The sequence below is a fragment of the Protomyctophum bolini genome, assembly GCF_963924005.1.
Source record: "Protomyctophum bolini genome assembly, chromosome: 13".
Taxonomy (NCBI): domain Eukaryota; kingdom Metazoa; phylum Chordata; class Actinopteri; order Myctophiformes; family Myctophidae; genus Protomyctophum; species Protomyctophum bolini.
The window spans coordinates 29,061,350-29,087,183 of NC_137874.1; the positions used below are offsets into that span (position 1 = coordinate 29,061,350).

At 41.8% G+C, this 25,834-nt stretch overlaps 2 protein-coding genes across 4 annotated transcripts; one reads left to right on the forward strand and one right to left on the reverse strand.

The window, feature by feature from the left end:
* Positions 1-9,334: 9,334 nt before the first annotated feature.
* On the forward strand, positions 9,335-18,489 carry LOC308327588 (V-set and immunoglobulin domain-containing protein 1-like; the record flags this gene model as incomplete). The annotated part of the gene is made up of 8 exons (XM_080781111.1): positions 9,335-9,366; positions 9,663-9,731; positions 10,864-10,927; positions 12,288-12,495; positions 14,966-15,121; positions 17,179-17,295; positions 17,807-17,951; positions 18,393-18,489. 8 exons carry the CDS (start codon positions 9,335-9,337, stop codon positions 18,487-18,489), a joined length of 888 nt encoding a protein of 295 aa, XP_080637237.1.
* A 587-nt stretch (positions 18,490-19,076) lies between these two features.
* Positions 19,077-24,984, reverse strand: tmlhe (trimethyllysine hydroxylase, epsilon). 3 transcript variants are annotated; one of them, XR_013965130.1, is made up of 8 exons: positions 23,865-24,984; positions 23,578-23,754; positions 21,642-21,921; positions 21,070-21,189; positions 20,476-20,712; positions 19,717-19,855; positions 19,400-19,599; positions 19,077-19,242 (listed from the first exon to the last, which is right to left on the reverse strand). XR_013965130.1 is itself a non-coding variant. In XM_080779843.1 (8 exons), the coding sequence occupies exons 2-8, from the start codon at positions 24,010-24,012 to the stop codon at positions 19,468-19,470; spliced, it is 1,233 nt and encodes a 410-aa protein (XP_080635969.1). In that variant the 5' UTR covers positions 24,013-24,024; positions 24,664-24,984; the 3' UTR covers positions 19,263-19,467. The 3 variants fall into 3 exon arrangements, 2 of the variants coding, with proteins under 2 accessions (XP_080635969.1, XP_080635968.1); XM_080779843.1 differs by lacking the exon at positions 19,077-19,242 and having other exon boundaries at positions 19,263-19,599; positions 23,865-24,024; positions 24,664-24,984; XM_080779842.1 differs by lacking the exon at positions 19,077-19,242 and having other exon boundaries at positions 19,263-19,599.
* Positions 24,985-25,834: the final 850 nt, after the last annotated feature.

Sequence of the window (25,834 nt, forward strand, 5' to 3'; positions counted from 1 at the left end):
TTCCACACTAACATCAACTAGCACAGAAAAGCTGTGTTGTAGTAACCAGCAGTTAGCTCAGTGTGATGAGTCGCTGTGCTTGTGATCCACAGGTCCAGGGTTCAAATCCCACATTAGTCATGGGGCTCTGTGACACTTTGCTTTGCACACTGACTTTCTTGAATAGTGAAGAGTTCACTGAAAAACATGTTTTCAGAATCTGCTTGCTTTCTAATTATGTGAATATTATTTGTGAACAACAACATTCTGAAAGCCAAGGCTTTATTTCAGAAACTTCTGACATAAGCCCCACACTCCAGAGTACATGGCAAGCACATAATCTGTGATGACATGTGACCAGTTCTGGCTTTGCACCTTTTTGAAGTTTTGGACAGAGAGAACCAACCTAGGCGTGATTGGCACTAAAAACTAAAGCCAAGGGGAAAATACATTGTTTTAAAGTTAAATGTTCTCAAATATAAACTTTAATCAAATGTATTAGAAAATCCTTTTGACTGGTGTCCTGAAGCTTTGGACCTTTGGGTGACCTGGTATTGCATTACATTATGGATTTAGGTTGAAAAAAGAAAATAAAAAATTATCCAGGCAGCCTGAATGGGTCTTCTGGAAATGCAAAATTGTGTTTAGCTTGATACTTGGTCTCAGCTCCAACAAGGATCCAGTGCACGATACTGGCACTGCGCCTACACTTTAGTTTAAAGTCAGTGTATATATCTCAACCAATAATTTGCACACTGAACACCAAATGTAGCAAGATGGAGGGTAATGGGACAGGTTATCCTGGATAGGCTTAAACGGCCAGCTCAGCAGTTCAGAAACTGCATTGTACCGACAACAGAAGATTAATGGGATGACAACCGTTCTGGCTTGAAACGGTCCACTCAGCGGTTAAGAAACGTATTGTGTTATGATCTAAAGCTAAACGGTCAGCTGACCCTGCTGACAGAACCCTATTGAAGAACACCTAAACTCTTGGACTACCAATCTTCAGCTTGAACGGGGCAAACACGCTTTCCAGTATTGCTGTTCAGCCACAGCACACGTCTAAACACATCATCATCTATTCACAACGTTGGCCATATTGTATATCGTACATGAACAGACAGATTTGCCATTAATTGCTTACATTTTAGAGAGTGAGGTTATAGTAAGATTGTTTACATTTTAATTGTCAGAAGTCATTAAACACCCTACTGAACGTAGGCTACGTACGTGTCCTGAACAATAGTCAGTGTTACTCTGACTTAAAGGTATAGCCTATTCAGTGATTTCATTTAATTCAAATATCACTTTTCCTTCCTGTCCCCAGTTAACACCTGGGTTAAAAAAAAGGTTTCGTTTTTGGCTAGGGGGCCCAGCCTTCATCCAATCAGGATGAGAGGGGCCTTCCTCCAATCATGATCGAGTGGGGGCGGGCCTTAAGGTGCATGTGCTGTTGGCCTATAGAGCGTCGCAGTCCTGCCCCCTTTCATGACGACGCCAGGCCCAGGAAATGAATCCAAATGCATTTTTCCCATAGACATTTCATAAAGTATTTATTTAAAGACCTTTTAAGCGTCGTACGAAGCCAACTCGAGTCGTGACAATTCATGACAACAAACACAATATTTTGGACCAAACAAATAATTGCAAAGAAGAAAAATAACAAAAAAAGTGTTGTAACCTGCCGTTTTTTTCTACTTTGTAATTCTTTGTTTGGCCCAAAATATTGTGTTTATTGTCATGATTTGTCACGACAAGAGTTGGCTTTGTCCGCAGCGTAAACGTCTTTAAATAAATACTTTCAGTCTATGAGGAAAATTAACGGGGATTTCTTTTCCGGGTCTCACGAGGGGGCGGGACTGCGACGCTCTATTGCACGTCCCCCCACTGTAGAGCGTGTGCATGCAGAGTTGTGTAGGCCTACATCTTGATACCAGGGTTTTTTTCCAAATCACTGAATGCTCCTTTAACAAAAATGTATAGTAATGGATGTTGGAATTAATCAAAATAATATTTTAGCATATAAGGAGGTTTGATTAGTGGCATAGTTCCTACTAGCTAGATTTCTCTAGCAAGAGTCAGATGTATTTTAAAATGCATTGAAATGCAACGATAACAATGTTGAAAAAATAATAATGATGTGTTACACAGCTCAAGGAAGTTGCAATTCTCCGCAAGGCGTTTCTCATATTGCAAGCTACTGAAATGAATGAAGAACACTGGCTTCCTCAAAGACCTAAAGAAAGTAAACCATGCTCTGGAAAGTGCATGGTCTGCACGACGCTGCAGTAAATGTCACGTGCGTCTTGAGTGGTAGTAAATGGACCACCCGTATGGTCCTTTAAGCATCTTGAGTGGTAGTAAATGGACCACCCGTATGGTCCTTTAAGCATCTTCCTTTCATACAGTATGCCTCACCTACTCCGAGTCTTGTAGCTCAGAAACCAGTGTAGCTCAACAGGTGCCAACACTGCCAGAGATGGAGGACTGTTTCCCACTGGGGCCAGCTATGGTACAAATGTTTGCATTCATACAGTTAAGTGCTTTCATAAATGATGTGACATGCCTGCATGCCTTCCTTCCCACTAAAACGGTGTTTCCCAAACAGTGGACAGAGAGCTATATTTAAGCTGCGGACCAGGGTAGCGAATAAATATGCCCTTATTTGGTTTCCTTTTTTATTCAAAAGATTTTCAATAGGCTAATAAAACCAAAAATCTAAGAAAGAAATTGTAAAACATTTTGCGATAAGATGCATTGTGAGCTTGTAGATCAGCTATTTTCACTATCTGGGATGTGGGTCCCAGCGAGACATAAAATTTCTCTTTTGGGTCTCAAGCTAAAACATTTGGGAACCACTGCAATAGATGACTGAGTGTTGGAGCAGATTATTGGTATAGTATATGGCAGTCAGTAGCTGTGGTGTGTATACAGTTGCATGGCCTATGCCTGCACCCCACCCAAGACCCAACCCCTTGGTAGTAAGCTCAATTTACAGCATACTTCATACTACGGGACAAATTGACAATCCACAAGCTCACAACGTGTCGCCATAACGTGTTGTGAGCGTGTGGATCGGCTATTTTCTGTAGGTGGGACAGTCATATGGTGGCCCATAAATTAGGCATAACATGCACTGATTCAGTAATAAATCTCTCCCTATTTACCCCATGTATAGAGCCAACATGATGCATAGAATGTATTATCCTAATGAGTAAAACATTGATTTCAGTTCATTTTGCTCTCAATCGCTGCAGGTATACAGGCACCACCACTCTTGGCTATGCTAATGAGTGTATTGACCTCAAGATGATTGAAGTAGGCCTATATAATGAACCTGTCCAGTACTTTTAAGTCATGTAATCTAAAGGTATCAAAGTATTCATTACAGCTGTTTAGATCACAACAGACCTTCAACTTCAAATCAATATCATGCCAGTACAGCCAATTAACAAAATAATACTTATCATAAAAAACTATATTGGAATTTGTTTGTGTCAATTCTTTGCTACACCATACATTTAAAAAGTGAAAAAGTCAGGTATTGGTTCAAAATGTTCAGTTTCGCTATCATTTCCGCACTGTCGGACATCTTTTAACTGTTGTGTTTAGTAAAATAAGACTAAACACTGACATACACGCCTCTTGGCAGGGGCTTCCATCACTGCTCTTCCCTGTGTCTTTCCATTGAAAGGCACTCACTGGATTGGAGTGCATAGTTCTGTTAAGAAGAAGATGGACGCAGTGCTAGTGAAGTAGCTTGGCTGTTCCATTGTCAGCACTCCATATAAAACCATCAAATATTGAAAGGGTGCATTAACATGGGTCAGAAATTGATGGCTGCTCCTCTATGGAGAATAAATAAATAAGAAATTGGTCAAAAAGCATTAGTTGGTTTAGCTTCCTGGCTTGTTATTCTTTTCGTTTTGTGTACTTTTGTGTTTCTTTCTTTTTCCAACTGCCTTAACTGAAAGCCAACTACGGCTCTGTAGTCTGTACTCTTTCTGAACACAACCAGATTTGTTTAATGTGAGCTAAAAAATGTTGGAATATAAATTTAAACAATTAAGAATTAAACATGGCAATACACTCCAGATCAATACACTGGCCAGTAGGAACTATGCCACTATTCAAACAGATCATTTAACCATGCACTTTCAAACTGGTCTCCCTATTTTGGGCATTTCATTATTATGAGAAATGTATTGACAATAATGTAGCAGCTCTCCAAGCTCACAATGCATTGTGACATGTTGTGATCAGTGAGCTTGTAGATTAGCTATTTTCACTATTTATAGGGTTATATTCTACTAAACTATTCAAAAGTACAAATTACAAAGTTAATTTGCAAAAATAGTGTTTGAAATAGGATTTAAGTGGTTAATTAATGATGTATTATGTAAGTTTGGGAGACTCGATCTTCCTATAGCAATGTTTGTCAATCAAGTAACAGGAGATATTAGGTCTTTACAGTATTACTTTAGGTATTACTTTATGCTAAAAGCCTAAAACCTGGCATTTAATTGTAACTTTTATGAACTTGATGCCTTTGAAAGTCTTCTACAGGGGTTCATCTTCAGGGCTCATGAGAGTATCTTGCGACAACTATTTTGTACACACATAAAACATAACCAGTGTTTCAGTGTCATTGCTTTCCTCTTCAGGCCATTTTGCAAGTATGTAAGTTCTATTTTCAAGGGTTCTTCTCGTGTGTGTGTGTGTGTGTGTGTGTGTGTGTGTGTGTGTGTGTGTGTGTGTGTGTGTGTGTGTGTGTGTGTGTGTGTGTGTGTGTGTGTGTGTGTGTGTGTGTGTGTGTGAGAGAGATGAAGAGGAGTGGAAACATAATGTGTCTGATAAAATATTAACACAAAGCTCTTTTATACAATGTGACCATTGAACCACTACATCCCCGATCGTCCCATCTCACCCCCCCCCCCATTCTGAACCACTACACCCCCCATCGTCCCATCTCACCACCCCCATTCTGAACCACTACACCCCCCATCGTCCCATCTCACCACCCCCATTCCAATGCTTCATTTATGCAACGAAATAGCAGTAGGTCGGTGTATTTTCGGATAACGACACTATCGTACAACAAAGTATAAATCGGGCTGAACCTCTCAGAACTAGTAAAACATATCCACAGTGTGACAAATGGAGGTCAGAGGGCAAAGGTTATTGTAAAAAGGTATGCCGGATGCAACAAACATCTTACAATAGCCTAATTTAATTTAACATACCCAGCCTTTATTTGCCCTGGCTGAGGGAAGTAATAAAAGGACTTGTGCTTATTGGTCAGCTGCCCTATCTCCCCAAACACAAACCGTTATATGCCACAGCTAAAGTTCCACTGCACATTGAACTGCCAGTGCAAGCCATCTCTCTGCTTGGACGACAATCTGGGAGTGTCGTTTGAATTCATGGATGAGGAGACAGGAGTTTTTCTGGGTGCAAAGGAACTAAACACAAAGTGAAAAACAGTGAACTTTGACAGTTCACAGAAAGGCTTTAACTAGTACCAACTTCCATGTTCTGAGCCAACTCTTTCCATCGCAGTGGAACTAACTATGGACTATCACTATAGCATTTCATTAGGGAGTTCCTTGCTGACAGTAATATTAAACTTTTAACTTGCATGTTGATCAGATTCTATTTTTGTCTTTGTGAATTAATAAGGCAATGGGTGAAACAAACTATCACCCTGCAGGTGTCATTGCCCTTCTCAGTGTTTTCAACCCTTTTCATGTCAAGGCCCACTATTTATTCACCGTTTGAGCCACGGACCACCATTTGATGAGATTTAGCCTCTCAGACCCAAGAATATGTTGTTGTCGTTGGATAAGACTTTGTCCAAAATTCCATGCTGTATTTAGTTTAGTTTAGTTTAGTTTATTAGTTTGTTTTTTCTTTCCATACAAAACATTCTTAGTTCATCAGTTTTTTCTTTTTCTTATTCTGGAAAAAAAAAAGGTATAGACTGAAGCCTAGGCTTATTACGTCTACCCTTTTGTCCATTAAATTAAAATAATACAAATTAAAATATATATATGTACATCCCTTTTACAGGTCCTCAAACAACATTTCTACTGAACAGTGCAACATTCATGTTTCTTTTCCTTTTTTTTCCTCTCTCTCTTTTTTTTTCTCTCGTATTGATGTTGTATAGGAGAGATAACAGGCAAACGTTGATCAAACTAACAATTCTTCCATATTCGCCTAATTATGTAGATTTCTTAAAATTAAGTAATGCAGATGTTTAACAATAATTTAACTGTTGAGAGCGTAAAATGAAACAATTTTACACAGTTAAAGATCTATAAGGGTCCCTTTGATTACCAACTCTCCATTTAGCTGGGGACCACCTGGAACCCCCTCAAGGCCCACTGGTGATCCCCGGACCACTGGTTGAAAACCACTGCTGCCTTCTTATCCAACCTCAGGGACGGCCAGGAACCATTGTCAAGGCTTGGGCTGGTATGCCTGTCCTCGGTTGGATAAACTCAGGCAAATGACAAATGCCAGGGTGCAGAAAGACCTCAACGTATCAAACATGGATTCCAAACAGTGCTTGTAAATGGTTTGGTAGAATTCACACAGCTGAGGGGACATAAGAGTTCGCCAAAATAGGGATAGATGATTAATCAATTATTAAATTATTGATTATCAATTTTTTATAGTCGGTTAAATCGATTAGTTAGTTGCACGCACCCCTACTGCACCTTCTGTGCAATTTTGACTGAGGCTCTGACAATTCTATAATTTAGTTTCACCTCTTTTTCATTTGCTTATTTAAATGTGCTCTGTTTAACCATGTAAACCACATACATACATTCATTGGCCGGGGTCCCCCAGGTCCACTATTTTTGAGGTGCGCTAGCCCCTCCTATATATGGGTTTAATGTTTGTCTTTTTGTTCAATGTTTGTTTAATAAACGCCATTGACAATGAAGGGAAAACTTACGTCATTTTGTAACTGATTACGTCATATTGTCTCGTTATAGTTAATGGCGTTTAATGTTTGTGTTTGCACCGTTTGTTTTACATCACCATTACATCACCTAATCAACATGAGTTAGACTTTAATATATTAGCGCCCCTCACTTCACACCACATCTCTTCGCTGAAAACATTAGATCTATAATTATAAACTCACAATGCACTGCATTGCATCACGTTGTGAGCTTGCAGATCTGCACATGTTTGCCTAATGTTCGCCCCAGAATAGGGATGATGTGCATGGTCAACAGGACACCTTCAACAGTATGGGAGATGACTGTGATCACTGCTTGCCCATGTTGTTTTCTCTTCCTGTGGACAGCAACACCAATCCCTGTGAAGTTAACGCAAGAGGTTTACACATGCACTTGATGCCAATGTAAGATGATAGATCAGTGTCACTGTATTTGTATTTTGCGAGGCTGTGGAAGGCTGCATGCAACGAATGACCTTTTTCCCTCTCTCTGCAGGGTCAGAACCCATCTCATGCCACTGCTTGCGGTTGCATATTCTGATTCTTATTTTGGCATCAGCGCACCCATCTCTGCTTATTGAAAGTGGTACGTTCTGTGGCTGTAGGGACAGTGTGAAGTCATGCTAAATGTCTGGCCTATTTTTCATAGGCTGCCGAGAAAGATGAGGAGGGCGAGGACTGAGGCGTGAGGGGCTCTTGTCTATGTTGTCATCAGTTGCCTCCAACTCCCTGCCATCCCCTCCAACCACAAACACACGCACGCAGTCACGCACATGTACACATGCATGCACACACTTGGCATTTAGCAGTCAAGCCTGCCATCTGTTGGTATGCTTCTGAACTGCAGCTCTGTTGTGCTTAAAAAAAAGGTTGCATTCTCAGCCAAAGTAGCTGGGCCACGAATCCAGTGCCACGGAATTCTCCTGGTGATGGTGAAAACCATCAAATACTCTTGAGATAAACAGTTATGATCCTTTCTGATTAAGAACCCATATACGGTAGCTATAAATAAATAAATAAAAGTTAGGAAGCATTCAACCATTACCATTGGCAATTTTGACCAGTTGCAACCAGTTGGCTATAACTAGATTATCCTCTAGAAGTTGTTCCCCTCCATCAGGCGCCCCGGCTGACCAGGGGGAGGCAGTATAGAGACCAGTATTACTGCATGTTTTTTGTGAGGGTACCTATACCCTAGGGGCCATGGGGATAACACAGAAAGGCCCTTAATTCACCACCTATAGGCCTAGGGTATGGGCCGTATGGGCACTGATGACGCATGAGCACACATTGCCACCGTGGCCCCTATTTTCACTACTTCTTAAAAAAAGAATAATTAAAAACAAAATGTAGGAAACAAGGATTTGAATCTAGAATGTGGCCACTACTGTTTACTTTCATGCAGTCATTTGTTTGACTGTGAGTCACACTGTTAAAGTGATAAGATTTCAAAATGTTCATTTCCTCTTCGTAACGGTTCGGCTGACAAAAATGTTCCTGCTTTCAGTCCTCTCAGTTAATCAGAGGTAATCATTAATAGAAGAGCACACTTAAAAATAAAAACCGCTAACGCCAATGTAGGTCCTATAATGTATTATAAACTATTTAAAATGCAATATAATCTGCATAATATTATGGTTTCTACTACTATAGGCCATATTAGTCTGTTGGGAAAGATGCCCACTGAGAATGCACAGCATACACAATACCAGTTGTGTATGCTGTGCATTATCAGTGGGCATCTTATTGCGACTGTAGATCGCAGATTACTAATATGAAAACATGCAAAAGCTGTCGGTCGGTCAGTCAGTCAGTCAGTCAGTCAGTCAGTCAGTCAGTCAGTCAGTCAGTCAGTCCGTCAGTCAGTCAGTCAGTCAGTCAGTCAGTCCGTCAGCCTTGTGACACGTCACGCCACGTCTCCACCATATATGACTGTCAGTCAGTCACGCCTCAATATATGGCCGTCTCCATTATGAAGATCACGACACTGACCTCATCAAACCCTGGATAGCCATACATGGAGAAGACTGGATCATCAAGATCTGAATATATGGAGCCAGCCAGAAATTCTACTTCTGACCTCAAACCTCAAACCCTTAGATCTCCATATATGGATGGAGCTGACCTGTTCTGACATTCCATATGTTCATCCCTCCCCACCTGTCCTTCCTCTTGGATGTCTCCATTTTGACCTGTCCATTCAAACTCTAGACGGGCCTGCCCCAAAGTTATTAGCGCAGCCGAGCCCGGCAGCCGGTGAAAACTAGAGTTCTCAACAGGCCCGGCCCTAACTGGGCTGGCCCGAGGCCCCGCCTGGCTTTACTCATTTGCACACATTTTACGCCCTATACCTGGCCCGAAAACAACCTCTTTAGGGCGATGTCACTTCTCGCCCTCAGGACGTCTTACAGGTAACTATAATAAGTATTATAAAAGCAGATTATACAGCATCACGTATAATGCTTTATAGACCTTGGCTTCATAGAAAGTGTTACCAAGACATTAGACAGCCTGACGGGTTTGTCCTTATGAGCTATGTTGTGCACCTCCTTCACTTGCCCTCCCACCAGATTCCTCATACATACCCTTATAAGTCAAGACCATCAGTCCCTAATCATCAACATTCCCCACCTCATTAATTACTTGTGCCAACTTCTGGTAATTATATACTCAATTAATCACGTATGACTCATTGTCTCTCCATCAGCATTGTACTTAGGCAAAAGCGCACCGCTCCCGTGAGCCAACGTGACAAAGGTGAAACTGCCTTTAATAAGTGAGCAGCACCCAGGGAGTGAACTCCCCATAGATAAGCTGAGTATTGCAGTGTTCTGGCTCACACTTTTCCTCTCTAGGCAATGTGATAAAAAGGCCAGGTGGAGATTAAATTACATTAATTCTTCTTGCCAGAGGCCCTGACCCAGAACGACTTACACGGCATGAACGCGGGGGGTGGGGACGGGTGCAGAGAGAGATGAGTAACGGCTAAAGTACCGCCAAAGTACTGAACGATGAATGAACCGCTAAAGCCTGATTTATACTTTGACGACGGTGCCCCACTCCGAAAATAGCCGATCGACAAGCTCACAACGTGCATACATTTGCATTTTTGTAATATTTTGTAGTATTTGCAGTATTGTAGCCTACCATACTATAAACCTAAAAAACACTCACGGTAAGACAGTTTACTGGAAAGCTGTTGTAGCCTACTGTAAAATACATCTGCAGTAATGCTATTTTACTGTAAAACAACAAAAGGTACTGCAAACTTGTAGCCTGATCACAGTAACTTAAGTTACTGCAAAACTGTACAACACATTGTCAGTTCACTTCTCATTTGTGAGGAGGAAAGAAATCTGAAAAATATTGTAGCATTCACACACCCAGTATCACAAACATTGATATGCAAACAGTGTTATCTACATTGCACAGTATCAAAGCAGTCTGCTGCTATACCACTGAGTAACCTTTCCTATTCAGCTGTAATGTTATCGTCCTCCCATTAGGTTCTAATCACAGGAGAGACTCAGAAACAACGGCTGGGCAGAGCTAAGACCATTTAGAAATATCCCTTAGTGCTACTCTCCCAATGACATTTTGTTGAAGATGTTTTCCACATTGAGCATAATAGTGCTAATAAGCATGATGGGTGAGTATTCTGCTTCAGTCTTTTAAGTAAAGTGTACTTTAAAAAAAAAGAGAAGTTAATCTTTTAAACCTATGGTGATAGCAAGCTTTGTCCTGGTTATGGGGTTTATGCTATCTTAAGTCTAATGAGGTTCTGGGTGTAAAACTGGATCGTTTTGTTTTCTAGGTGCTGTTGAACTCATCACAGTGAGGGCCCCTCAGAAAATGGTCAATGTAACAAGAGGTGAAAGTGTCCTTATCCCGTGTATGTTTACTACCAGTGCAGACACCAATAGCCTCATCATCCAATGGAACTTTGTCGGCAAGACCTCCTTGGCTCAACAGGTAAATATGCTATTCACATGCTATTTCCCCACTCAAAGTTTCTCTCCATTTGTAATGACAAATTTATGTTCAGCATACAACATTGCGGACCAAAAATAGCAGATCTACAAATTCACAACACAACAAAGTCTAAATTGACCATAAGCGTCCATAGCAATGTTGACCATCTTTCAACCATTTATTTAGTTATTTCATTTCATATTTATTTATTTCATTTCAGTTTATTTAGCTTTTATTAAGTTACAGCAATATGGGGCTCCATTGATGCAATAGCACAAGGTAAGCCTATTTAGTGTATGATCAAGCAAGGTTCTGTATCAAGTTAATAATACTTTGATGTGGCTTGATTGTTGTATTATATGCCCCACCAACATACTGTATGTGTTGACAATGATTGACTGTCTACTCTACGTCATAAACTAAAGGTAAAATGCAGAATTTCATATCTCTATTCTATTCTCTATTGAATTTACATCTGATACCACTTACTGTAGCACAATCGCATAAGATAACTTAATGTGAATGAGGGGAGATTCAAAATATAATATTTAATGTCATTTATATGCACCTGAGATATGTTTGTCAACCAAGACAAATTTCACATTTACAAAAGAGGAGAAAAAAAGGCGGTTCAGTTATAATCATGGCTGTTGCTCTTGACCGCCAGTTTAGGGACACACCCTGGTAAAACAACATTGGCTGCGATTCAGATTTCAGATAAATCCACACAGCTCTACACAAGCTTAATATTTGTCAGTGGTATCGTGTATTAGTCCAGTGCATGGTTCTCAAACATTTTCATTCCGAGTAGCCCTAAAATTATATGCATTTTGCCCCAGACCCCCATCTGAAAGGATTTTATCCCATGAAAACGTGAAAATGTCACATTTCACAATTACGATTTTTCTAAACGTTTCAAAAAGAGCAGAAAACATTAATTTCACACTTGAAGGGTGTTTGGCATGTAGGCTAACCCCATAATATGGATGGACACAGGTACTGTACTGTATGCTTATAATAACCAACAGCTGTCAACACATCAACACATTGCATGTGCAGCTTTGTGCAAAGGGTGTTGGCCAATAAGTGTTCTAATTACAGACTGTACATTGTAAAGTTCTGAGTGTTTGTTTTACGCCCAGTGTCCAAATGTAACCAACCCAAATGTTGCTCATTTGTATACTCTTAGAATTCTTTTTTATTTTTTGTAATAATGAAATGAACACGTACACACTGTAGGCCTACGTGTTTTAAATCTGCGTGGGAAAACCACTGGACCAAGGCCGAAAGCTGGATACCTGCAGTGAAGCCCGTTTTAAAATACATCTACTACTAAAGGATTTGATTTTTTTACTTCCAGATATATTACTATCAGTCAGGAGAGACTGTCATTGGAAAAGCCTACGAGGGCAGGCTTCATCCCCCAATTGCTCCCAACACCACCCACATTGTCTCAATAAGGATAGACAAGATGCAGCTTTCAGATGCTGGGGTGTACACCTGTGAGGTCCACAACTTTCCTGATGTTGAGGGAGTGTCTGAGGCCAACATCATTGTAAATGTTCTCGGTAAGTTTATAACTTTCAGAGACAGAGATGTGTAAAAAATATTAATAACAAAATGGTCTGAGACCAGTCCATTAATCAAATGTTAATGTAAGCAAATCAAAAATCAAAACAAAACTTATGAGCATGCAGATCTTCAATATTTTAAAAGGTTTGGAAAGAAAAGTAAAATTTACCCTCTCCCCCCAATTTGATTATTATTATCTATTGCAGTTTACATTTACAATCAATGAAAGCAATTAGTTTGAATAACTGCTACATGCTAGTATCGAGTGATAGGATCACTTACACAGTGGACGCTGCAGCCATACAGTAGCCTGCCCTGAAGTCTGAATAACCCCTAGCTGCTTTGTGTCAGAATGCTAAGGTCAGTTATTCAACCAAATGACTGGCTTGACAATAAGGCAGATGTTGAGTAACTGCAGGACCAGTCTGTCTGCTAGAATCAGGACCAGTCTGTCTGCTAGAATCTAGGTCAGGTCAATGGAGGAGACTGACAGTGTCCTTGTATGCACTAACCAACCTGTCTACCCGTGTCATCTTCAGCAAGTCTTTTTTCAAGGTTTAATTCTTGCATCTTCTTGCTACATAGTATATTCTTGACTACTCTGGTATTGTAACAGCAATAATAATAATAATAATAACTACACTAATACTATTATTATTATTATACACATGTTCTGTGTAAGTGTGCCCAGAACTATTACTTAGGCCTTAGGAAATGGAAAAAAGATCAGACTTCCAAAATATCCACTGTATATTATTTAGTCACAATGCATTGCATTGGTTAAATATTAATAGAACCGCACAGACACACAACCACTTTCAATTTCACTTTAGAAATGTTTCTAAAACTGTGAAAATAGCCGCTCTCAAGCATACATGTACGCCACGATTGACAACACGAACAACGTATTGTGTGAGCTTGTATATCTGTTCATGATGCCCGTCCACCTACCCAACAACCCACCAATAGGAGACCCACGAGTAGGAGACCCGGACCACCGGTTAGGAAACCATGATGCATTGTACAGTATATTATGTTTTACCATGCCCTCTACGTGTGCCATCCATTGTCACAGAGCATAAACACATTCATTAGGACGGTGATGCTGGGCCCTGTGTGTGTGATGAGTGAATCACATTCCGCCTGCGTCCTCTCATTCACCGAGTTACTAGGACAACCTCGCAGGCCTCGGTATCCATGGTAGTTTGTTTCTATGGTAACCGCAGCAGCAGTGGCGGCCTCCCTATTGTCAGTGTTGTAAATCGTCTCTGTCGGGTGGAAGCCCTGTATGTCCAAAAGTGTTCCCTTTTATGTTATTATTTTTTTAACTAAATTAGTGAAAATAGCCGATCTACAATCACACAAAGCGTTGCATTTGTGACGTTCCGTGAACCCGTCGATCTGCTATTTTCACAAATTTTGTGCGACACTCTTGTATGATGAAGTAGGGCATTAATTAACAGGGGGAAAACCATAACTCTATGGGGAAAACATACAAAGTTGAAATGGAGATACAAGGTTTCTGCCTGACCGCAACGAAATTAAAGTGTGACTGTGAAGTGTGAACCCTGACACCGCATACAAAATACATAACAGCACTGAGGAAAAGTAACCAAGTACTGTTATGTGCTGCTTTACCTTAAGTATACTTTTACTTTACCTGACTACCGTATTAGACTTTATGCTTCTCCTCCACATCTCAGAGACAAATATTGTGCTTTTTACTTTTTAATTATTTGACTTTGCACATTTAGATTATCAATACGATAGCCCCATTTTATATTTCATCTATTCAAAAATAACTGATCTACGAGATTGCAACGTGTTTGTTGAAAATGAATTAAAAATGCGAGTACTTTGGTACTTTAAGTTTTGAGGTCAATACATAGAAAATTACTTGTGATGTTGCTACTTTGGGAAATTGGGATACTGTGGCTCAGGGGTAGAGTGGCCGGATGGTAACGGCAAGGTTGCCAGTTTGAACCCGGGCTCCCCCAGAGTTAGTGTCGAAGTGTCTTTGAGCAAGACATGTGAACCCCTAATTGCTCCTGATGTGCTGGTTGGTGCCTTGCATGGTTTCCATGGTTTCCATCCGCCATTAGTGTATGAATGTGTTTGTGGGTGAATGTAATGCACAATGTATGTAAAGCGCCTTGGATAAAGGCGCTATATAAATGCACCATTTACTTCCACCACTGCAATTTACATTGGCTGTAATTTTGAGGGGAGAGAAAAAAGGTGCCAAACAAAACAGTGTCAACATGCAAAATCTGTTGAATAAATCGTGCTTAATTTGTCCAGCGTCACAAAAACAGTAGATCTACAAGCTCACGTGTCTGAGCGTACATGTATATGCCATTTCCTTGCAGTAGAATGAGACCTGTTGCTTCCCAGCAAGATGTGTAATTACTTGGAAACCAATTATTTTGGCATGTGTGTTCATTAATCATCATCTCTCTCGTTCAGAGAAGCCGTCTGTTCCGTATTGTGCCGTCCACGGTGACGTGGAGTCTGGACACCGGGTCACCCTCAAGTGCCACAGTGAAAGTGGAAGCCCCACCCCAACATACACCTGGACTAGACTGGACCAAACCAAGACGAGGATGCCGGTGAAGGGTATCAGTAAGTACTAAGTAGACTGTGCGTGTGTTTGTGCGTGTGCGTGTACTAAATGAAAGTGTGCACTGAGCAGTGTTGATTTTGACAGCAAATTTCGATTTAGTTTTAGTCAGAGTTTTGAATACAATTTCATTTAGTTTAAGTCATATTTTAGTCATTTGAAAAGTTATAGTTTTAGTCTAGGTTTAGTCGACTAAATATCATACAATTTTAGTCGACCAAATCTACCATTGATTTTGTTGATAGAAATGTATTTTGGCCGCCCGTGATGCCGTCGTAAATCGAAATGGTTGGTTTTATACTTGGGTGCATGCTTAAATATAGCTCATCTACACGTTCAAAACACGTCACAGTGAGCTTGTAGATCTGCTATTTTAGCGCAATCAAACATAAAATGAATTGTCTTTTAGTTCTACTGGATCGCTTTCCTATGTTAGGAAAGGACTAGGACTAATTATACTTAGATTTAGCTTAGTTTATATTTAGTTTTTGTCAGTGAAAAAAGGTATTCGACAAACATTTTTCATCGTCGTTTTTAGTCTGTGTATGAAGACTTACTTCATACTCAGACTGACTGAGAAGTAGAACTAGTGCAGACCAGGGGAATCCCACTGGTGCGGACCAGGGGAATCCCACTGGTGCGGACCAGGGGAATCCCACTGGTGCGGACCAGGGGAATCACACTGGTGCGGACCAGGGGAACCACACTGGTGCGGACCAGGGGAACCCCACTGGTGCGGACCAGGGGAATCCCACTGGTGCGGACCAGGGGAATCACACTGGTGCGGACCAGGGGAATCCCACTGGTGCGGACCAGGGGAATCACACTGGTGCGGACCAGGGGAACCCCACTGGTGCGGACCAGCGGAACCCCACTGGTGCGGACCAGGGGAATCCCACTGGTGCGGACCAGGGGAATCCCACTGGTGCGGACCAGGGGAACCCCACTGGTGCGGACCAGCGGAACCCCACTGGTGCGGACCAGCGGAACCCCACTGGTGCGGACCAGGGGAATCCCACTGGTGCGGACCAGGGGAATCCCACTGGTGCGGACCAGGGGAATCCCACTGGTGCGGACCAGGGGAATCACACTGGTGCGGACCAGGGGAATCACACTGGTGCGGACCAGGGGAATCACACTGGTGCGGACCAGGGGAATCACACTGGTGCGGACCAGGGGAATCACACTGGTGCGGACCAGGGGAACCACACTGGTGCGGACCAGGGGAACCACACTGGTGCGGACCAGGGGAATCACACTGGTGCGGACCAGGGGAACCACACTGGTGCGGACCAGGGGAATCACACTGGTGCGGACCAGGGGAACCACACTGGTGCGGACCAGGGGAATCACACTGGTGCGGACCAGGGGAATCACACTGGTGCGGACCAGGGGAATCACACTGGTGCGGACCAGGGGAATCACACTGGTGCGGACCAGGGGAATCACACTGGTGCGGACCAGGGGAACCACACTGGTGCGGACCAGGGGAACCACACTGGTGCGGACCAGGGGAATCACACTGGTGCGGACCAGGGGAACCACACTGGTGCGGACCAGGGGAATCACACTGGTGCGGACCAGGGGAATCACACTGGTGCGGACCAGGGGAACCACACTGGTGCGGACCAGGGGAACCACACTGGTGCGGACCAGGGGAATCACACTGGTGCGGACCAGGGGAATCACACTGGTGCGGACCAGGGGAACCACACTGGTGCGGACCAGGGGAACCCCACTGGTGCGGACCAGGGGAATCACACTGGTGCGGACCAGGGGAATCACACTGGTGCGGACCAGGGGAATCACACTGGTGCGGACCAGGGGAACCACACTGGTGCGGACCAGGGGAACCACACTGGTGCGGACCAGGGGAACCACACTGGTGCGGACCAGGGGAATCACACTGGTGCGGACCAGGGGAATCCGACGGTTTCATTAAAACAGAGCATCACAATGGCCCTCCATGTGATTTCTGTCCAGTGCTCTGAATGTCAAAGTGAAGAAATTCAATCAAGCGAATGCATTTTGTGTGTTCTCTAATTATTCTTTTCTTCAGCTACCACAACTGGAATACTGCAGTTCACCAACATATCGCAGTTTCAGTTTGGAGAGTATCAGTGCAACGCTTCCAATGTCGTGGGATTCAACATCTGCTCTGTGGAACTCACTGAAGGTATGGGGGGGGGTCACGACTCACATAACCTTTTTTTCCCACTTCTACCAGTGGTTCTCAACCTGTGGCTTGATTTTTCGGGGGGTCCCCAGATGACAATGAAGTGACTAAGACCATTTAAGACCTTTTTAATTAATACCTAAAAAGAAGAAATCAAATAAAAAACACCATTACTGCATCATGGTCAAAGGTATATAACAAAAACTATACTATAAAAACTGGTGAAACATTGGCCAAATTGTTAAATATTTTAATAATATTTTGAAAATAGCCGATCTACAAGCTCACAACGCCTCGTATTGCGAGGCGTTGTGAGCTTGTAGATCTTCTATTTTCACTATATTTATCTGTGGAACCGAGTCAAACTAAATGTAATGCCTCAACTCCTAATTCCAAGTGCTTGCCAGGGTTGAACTTGCCAGTTCAAATATGACTATTTTGAGGGATCTGGACCTAAAAGGGTTTATTAAATAATATCCATTCGCTGGCTTAACAACCTGTCAATTTACAGAAGCTGGAGACGGGCTGATTACTGGGGCAGTGATAGGCGCGCTGCTTGGATGTGCGCTAATCATCCTGGTCGTCTGGTTCATCGCACACAAAATGAAGAAGCAAAGATACAAAGCAGTCAAACAGCAGGCGGCTACAGAGATGAAGTGAGATAATAATGTGCACCTTTTGTTAACTTGCATAATGAAGTGCAGGTGGTGGGATCATTGAAAATGATTGAATGTTAAAAAAGGACCATACTGGTGGTCTGGGATAGTAACCCATTCACTACAACTCACACAGACAATCCAACACAGTGCTTGCTTCTTTTTTTTCCTTCTTTTAGCCAATAATTTCCCAAGGGAAAACATTGATTTGATGGTGGTTTGGTCAATTTAAAGTTTAAAGGTCAATAATCAAATAATAAACATCATTGCAGAATAGTTGGTATCTGATCATCAATGATACTCACTGAAATTATAAATAATATTCACTTTTAAGGCGTTTTTTTATGTGCTTGAATTTTACTTTAGAATACCCATTATTACAGTAAACCCTGTACAATACAATGGCACGACTGCAATATCATACCCCTTTCTCTCCGCCAGGGGGAGCACTCACCAGGCCCCACCTACCTCAGATGGGGTTCCCATGGCAACTGTGTCAAGACACCAAGAGGCTGAGGAAGATGAGGCACAAGCTTAAAAAGCGTGTCATCACAGGTGTTTTTAAACCAGGCTTACACTGGGACTCATTCCACATGTCCCTTGGTTTGTGTTTTTAAACCAGGCTTACACTGGGACTCATTCCACATGTCCCTTGGTTTGTGTTTTTAAACCAGGCTTACACTGGGACTCATTCCACATGTCCCTTGGTTTGTGCTATAGTCCAAATTAGTCTGTTGTGTGCCCTACTGTATGTCAGTTTGCCCGCTTTGAGATTGCATTTTTACTATATTTAGTGTTCTGAATCAATCTGTGTGTGTGTGTGTGTGTGTGTGTGTGTGTGTGTGTGTGTGTGTGTGTGTGTGCGCGCGCGCGCGCATGCATATGTGTGTGTGTGTTTAGCACAATTGAGAAATGTTTTTTACTTAAAACCTTTGTGAGTTTAAAATCAAACACTACAATAATGTTGGATGCAGCAAGAACAGGAACTGCTTATAAAGGTAATCATAACAGCTTTTACAAATGCAGTGTGATATTTACAATGTTGACTGTTGACTCATCTCATCCGATTGAAAATGAAGACTGAAACACAAATAAAAGTTAATAGGTTTTTATTATTAAGGGCTAAGTACTATACATTATTTCAAAGAACTTAAGAAGGGATTTTGATGAAGGACTTAGCTTCAATGAAGCTTGGACTCCTCATGCATAGAAGGAGGCATGAGGTCAGTCCGCTGCCCCCCCAGGTTGGCAGAGGAAGTGTAGCGCCCAGGATTACATTAGATAATTGGCACTGGGTGAAAAGAAAACTGGGTTACAAAATCGTGGGATAAAAAGAAGGACTTAGCTTCAACTTGATTTAGTTTTTTATAAGCAATATTTGTTTGCTTCATTTCTTTAGCTTTAATTTAAAAATGTTGTTCGACACATCAGCAGCTACCGGTGCACACCTGATCAATTTGAATTGTGAGTCAATGTGCTTCATGTGACATGGAGAAATCGCAGAAGTCATGTCAACTCAGGCCTGCAGTCCATGGGAACGTGCATTGTTCAGGACATCATCTCTGGTCAGGTAGCAACCACACAGCTGTCTCAGCCCAGTGAAAGACTCTCTGCCATGCATGACACGCCAGTTATCTATGAAAATCACCTTAGACACATGCAAAAAAAAAAAAGACATGTGATGGGGTACAGTACACACACACACACACACACACACACACACACACACACACACACACACACACACACACACACACACACTTACTTTGCCTGGCGTCAGTTTAACCCATAGTTCATTCTCTGGCCGTCTTAGTTCAGTGGTCAGTTGTCGATGAGCCACGTACCACCTCTGAACAACATCATGGGGAACTGTGTTTATCACAGCACGGTCATAGTTGTTGTATCTGTGCAAAGCACACACAAATATTTATACATTTTAACAATTTAAAATTAATTCATGCATTATTATTATTATAATTTTTAAATACATTTCTGCTTCATTAGATTGGAGACATGGGAAAAAGAGATCATATAGTGTAATCATTTTGGTTCCACATCAAAGAAGTCCTAGATTTAAATGGTTTGTTAAGCCCTGGGTTGTATACATACTCTACAGTACCTGGCCATAATAGTTCAAATATTGTACAATAATCTTTATCTGTTGCGTCTGTGAGCTCAAAATAATGGGCCACACAGGCCTCAAAATCACACTTTTAGCACAAGAACGTGTCTAGGTACATGCCTTTTCACGTACTAGGTGATTTTTTTCCCCCAGACAGCGTTTTTGGTGAAAACAAGCTATATTCAACTGCCAATAACTAAATAACTGAACATCACGGTAACACTTTTCCCCTTCAATGAAAGTAGACACTCTCTTCTTTCTTTTGAGATACAAATATCTGTTCTATGTAAACACCAAAGTGTTGACATATTCAGTCATATGTAAACCCATGGTTCTACACGTCATGGAACTTGACTGTTAAGGGGATTCCTTTGTCGAGTCAAATTAAAAGTATTATTGTACCGAATGAGGTAGAGTTCGTTGTTCCACGGATACACGTCGAGCACGGGGCCAATGCCGATCATGTGGCTGCGGTGGGTGGGTGTGTTTTCAATGTACTCATGTCTGATGGGAACAGTCGCAAGCAGCTCAAAGTGTTCGAGGGACTGCTTGAGTAATTTGTCGGCAGAGTAGAAGCCATCTACAAGCAGCGTTCTTCCTCCTGTTCCTTCGTGCTTGAGGCAATGAAACACCTGGATTCTACACAAGAAATCCTTAGTGTTAAAAATGCTCTTGTTTCCGTCTACACTAAATCTCTTCATTGCAGCGAGGTTGTGATCTTGAAGATCGGCTATTTTTGGCATAGAGATTTGGTGTAGACATAAAAAAGCACAATACAGAGACAATGCAGGTCCTGCTTACCAAGTCTAGCCTATGGTTTAAGAAGTGGTTAAATATATTTAAATAATTTACATTTTAATGCACTACTGCCATTTAAAAGAATATATGGCATGCTAACAAACAGTGCTGTCCTCTGTTTGTCCAGGCCACAATGAGACAAATTCCAGGCAACCTTGGTTGATATGGCAACTGATATTGAATGTTGAAACTACCTACCCACATGGTTCCTGAAAGTATGTGGTGTCTATGTGGCGATCCAGAGCCAGTGTGGTGTAGGCAGTGTCTCCTCTGGACTGATCTGAAGTGAAGCTCCACATTCTCCCATACGTAGTCTCTCTGTTGTGGACAACAAATGTCAGAATCTAGACGACGGTATGCCTGGCCAATTTGGACGAAATCAAATATCACCATGTTTTTGACTAAATACCACTATGTTTTTGACTAAATAAATACCTAGATTTCGATATTGTGCCGATATCATCTTATTGTGACGACAATATCAAATGTATACATTTTGGGGGAAATAGCAAAGCATTAGATCACTTTGTGAGATCTAGATTTTTACAAAATGTTTTACATTATGGTGAGTCATTAAAACCAGAGAAAAGACCACACTTGTGCTATATCACGATACTACAAAATACCAAATCCCGGACAATATCTAGTCTCAGATCAGGTTTATATAATATTGATATATTGCCCAGCCCAACCGGTAAACTGGAGTGAGTAAACATTGCAGGGAAGCACAGTCTACAGTACGACTATTGTAAAACCACAAGCAGCCGTACCTGATTATGCTGACCCTTTGGGTTAACCTCTCCGTGTCCTCGACCGTTGGTGGAACCCCGTCCACCAAAGCGAAGCCATAGAGCAGAAAGCACTGGAGAAATGTCTTCAGCTCCTTCTCACAGCTCATGATCTTCTCCCATGAGGCAGAGGTTACTTTGGAACTCGTGTAGATGTCGGAGTTCCAGAGGACGCGCGGCTGGACGGTGCGCAGCCTCTGGCGTTCGTAGCTGTTCTCGGCCAGCCAGCTCAGGCTGTGCCTTGTCACGTGACCGTCAGGCCCTGGGAAAAACAGCAGGGCAGCAGCAAAAGACAGTTTTTAGAGCATACCTATTTACACGCACCTCGACAGTGGGTGCCAATAAAGTAATCATGGAAGAAGGTAGTGCCCGCACACCATTCTATAGCTAAAGGAATACTTTATTGCAAGGAAGACAACGTTTCGATCTCAATAGATCATCATCAGGTCAGTCTCCTGACCTGATGACCTTACCATTAAAACCAGGAAAGCATCTGTGACCCCCAAAAAAATCTTAAAAACCTTAAGTGTCCCATATTATGTTTTCAAATCTAATGTGTGTTCTCATGTTAAAAGGAATATGTCTTATCAATTACTCGCCCTATGAAGCCTGTTTCTGTTGCATTCCTGAACCAATCTCAACAAGAGCAAAAACATATAAGTTTATTGTCTCCACCAGGCCGAAGGCATGGGGAGAGAGTATGTTTTGCACTCCGTCTGTGTGTGTCTCTCAAATCATCCAATTGCCATCAAAGGTGTAAGAACAAATGGCAATCATCATTAGGTAAATTCATCAGTGATTACACTCTGACAGTTGATTTACAGTTTATATAATTTTGACTTTTGAATTACAGTTTATATCATTTTGGCATTTGAATTACAGTTTATGGTAGCCAAGTCTATGGACTTAATTTTAGTTTACAGCGGTAAACAGCATGTGACATCATGTGGTACCACATAAATAATTGAGGTGCCCCTCACTTCACACAAGTATACATTTTTTATATTGTTTCATTTTGGTCTCAGCAGAGTCCTCAATTATTTGATTATTGGCTCAGGAATGGAACAAAAACAAGAAAAATGGCCATGAAAATGGCTTTGTGAAGTTCGTGGGGTAAGTAATTGATAGAATTTTTTTAGGAGTATTCCTTTATTGTGATCATCATCAAACTCACAATCACAACGTCGCAACATCACATATTTTTTGAAAATTGGGATACCAGGGTTAAATGAGCTATGAATGAAACAACAGGAACTATCATGATCAGTCCTTTGGTGTGGTCAGGCAAAGGACATCATTCAAAACAGTAAATTAATTTAGATACGACATTATATTGAGCCATTGTGCGAATGTGTTTCACAATCCCAGGAAGCAATGACCATGGGGCCATGGGGCATGCAGGTATATGACTGGATAGTGCACCATACCCTCAAGAAGGCAGTTGCATCTACCGAAACATTGGTTACTCACTCTGCATCCTAATAAATAACCACACTTTGGCTATCAGTGTGTGCAACTTTTTTTTGTCTTTTTAAGACTTATCTTTTTGGATAGTGCATCTGCCACATAATGTGTTGCATGTTGTTCCTCCTTCTCTGTTCTCACTTTGCTGTCTCTACACTTTCCTACTGTACCTACTGTATATAAAGCAAATAAGCAATAGCTAATTAAATGAGATTTTTGAAGGGCCATAGTCACGATAGTCACGTTGTGACTGTGAGTTTGATGATGTCGCATGATGATTATCACATTAAAGGAATATTTTACCCAAAAAATGTTTTCTATCAATTACTCACTCCACGAGCTTCACTAATTAAATTAGATTTCCTTCAACATGTTCTAACTCTAATGCCTATCAAACTGGGGGTCCTTGAAATGAAAAACATTGGTAATCACTAATCACAAACAGTCTACTTACATGTGAGCACAAGGTGATCATCTTCCACCGCTGTTTTGGCTGGACGGATGTTGAGGTCTATACTCGCTGTGTCCAAGTTCCTCTGATTCGTCTTGGCATTGTAGCTGGAAGCGGAGCGACAGTGATCCCTCAGCCACACATAATTGAGGTGCATCGACAGCCCATCATGGTGGAGCTCTGGAGATTTACAGAAATAGTGTCATACACATATATATACTCACGCAGTGTGTGTGTGTGTGTGTGTGTGTGTGTGTGTGTGTAAAGCACATTCTCTTGGAAAAACTCACCAAGACAATCCTCACGTAGCTTGCAGTTTGACTGAGTGTCAGTGTGCTTCAACTTGATCAAGTGTCTGCATTCTTTATGTCTCTTCCAAAGTCCATAGTGAGCCTCTTTCAGTGCAGGTCTTAATTTCACCGTTAAACGCCAAAACATTGCAACCTTAGTCTGAAATGATTATATGAAACAGTTTAAAGCATAAGCAAAGCCTTGTACCTGCTTGGGAATTCTTTTTCACACTCCACCTATATTTTTCTTTTTTTTTAAAGTCTTCATATACTTTGATCTCATTAAAATCCAGGTTTAATTATTAAACTCCATTTGCTTGCCAAGTTGCCAGTAGAGAGGCATGGTACCTTTGACACCTGAGTAAAACCAGAGCCTTATCATTACTGAGGCTCTCTGTCATTGGAGAGAGGGCCAGGGAGGATGAGACTTCCTATTTGGTAGCCTACCTCCTTCATATACTTCCAATTCCAAATATTATTTTACTAATACAAATCCTGTTCTCTTCTATGTGTCATATAAGTCAACGTGTCACGCTGTCAACCGTTTCCGTGGCAATTAGCAGTTATAGTAGAAACTAAGAACTTTTGTGGTCGCGCAATTTAAACATGGGGAATTGAGTTCAGTGAGTTCCCAGAAGTTTTACTTTTCGCCACTAGGGGGGCGAGAAGCACGGTCGACAGAATCGACACACCGTCCCTCACACTAATATTTCCACTCCCTCGTATTGTACTGTAGCCTACTGTTGACGCATTTGTCGGTCATTCGAAATTTCCGCTACTTTGAATCAAAACCGCGTACCAACTACCAAGCACAAGCAGTCAGTAGTGGAATCTGCTCTGCTTTGACATGCGACGAAACTTCAATGGCAATCCGACCAAAACTCCAGAAATCCAATAATAAAGTACTAGTTCCGAAACATGTAATCGTTGTCCATGGTCTCCGTTCCCTTGGGTGTGTTACAGATTGTGCTCTTTACAGAGTGATCTCAACAAAACGCATTAAAGACCGCAACATATCGAACAAAACAAAAGGGCAAAGTTGAGTTAGGCCGCAGCCCGCATAGCCTCGCGTAGCGATACTATTGCAAAGGCAGATGAATGAAGGCTGGCTGCGCCAGGTTAACCGGTTGCAGGCAGTAGTGAATTTTCAGGACATCAGGCAAGCTATTAGAATACCACTAGGTGGCGCCAGGTAGCCGCCTAACAACAGCCCAGAACCAGAGTCCACCCTGGCTGAATCCATGAGCCCAACAGGAGGAAGTGCGTCAAACGAAACTGCATATACGTATAGTGCATTACTTTATAGTACAAACATACAGGTATAACGATTACTATAGATACTGTCAGTTATTGAATTATATAGCCCCCCTATATTTGTAGAAGTAGTAGGCTATATTTATTATTATTATGTTAATGTAGGCTATATGAACACACACACACACACACACACACACACACACACACACACACACACACACACACACACACACACACTTTATATCATCATCATTATTGTTAGGCAATAGGCATATACTCCATCATTTTAGTAGTGCATATAACAACATAATACAACATCACTGTTCAGGAGGATGCTCGTTGCAGTTCTGTAGGCCTACTATAGTTCTCAGAGAAGTTTTAGTGAGCTTTGTGGGCTATATTGTATTTGCGTAGGCTGTTTGCTCCTTGAAAGCCAATATCTATGCCGGTATATCAATATTATCTATACAAACAGACAATCAGGTTGGTGACTTCCATGGCTGCCTCTGCCGCGAAAGTATAACATAATGCACATTGAAAACCGCTTGAATACAGATGTGGACTAGTACCATCATAGGGCTATCATCCCATGATGCTGCGATGACCCATGGACACACCCACCCTTTCAACACACGTAGGCACGTGACGTCGTACACACAGCTGGGCGAGTGGGCGGTCTCTACAGCTGACGTTTTGGTGCACCCCTCTACCCC

Excerpts from the sequence above, each read along its gene's own strand:
- tmlhe (XM_080779843.1), bottom strand. The coding sequence starts at position 24,012 with ATGTTTTGGCGTTTAACGGTGAAATTAAGACCTGCACTGAAAGAGGCT. Across the intron at positions 23,755-23,864 it reads GCTACGTGAGGATTGTCTTG|AGCTCCACCATGATGGGCTG; the intron begins GTGAGTTTTTCC and ends GTAAATCTCCAG. Across the intron at positions 19,856-20,475 it reads AACGAACTCTACCTCATTCG|ATACAACAACTATGACCGTG; the intron begins GTACAATAATAC and ends TGCTTTGCACAG.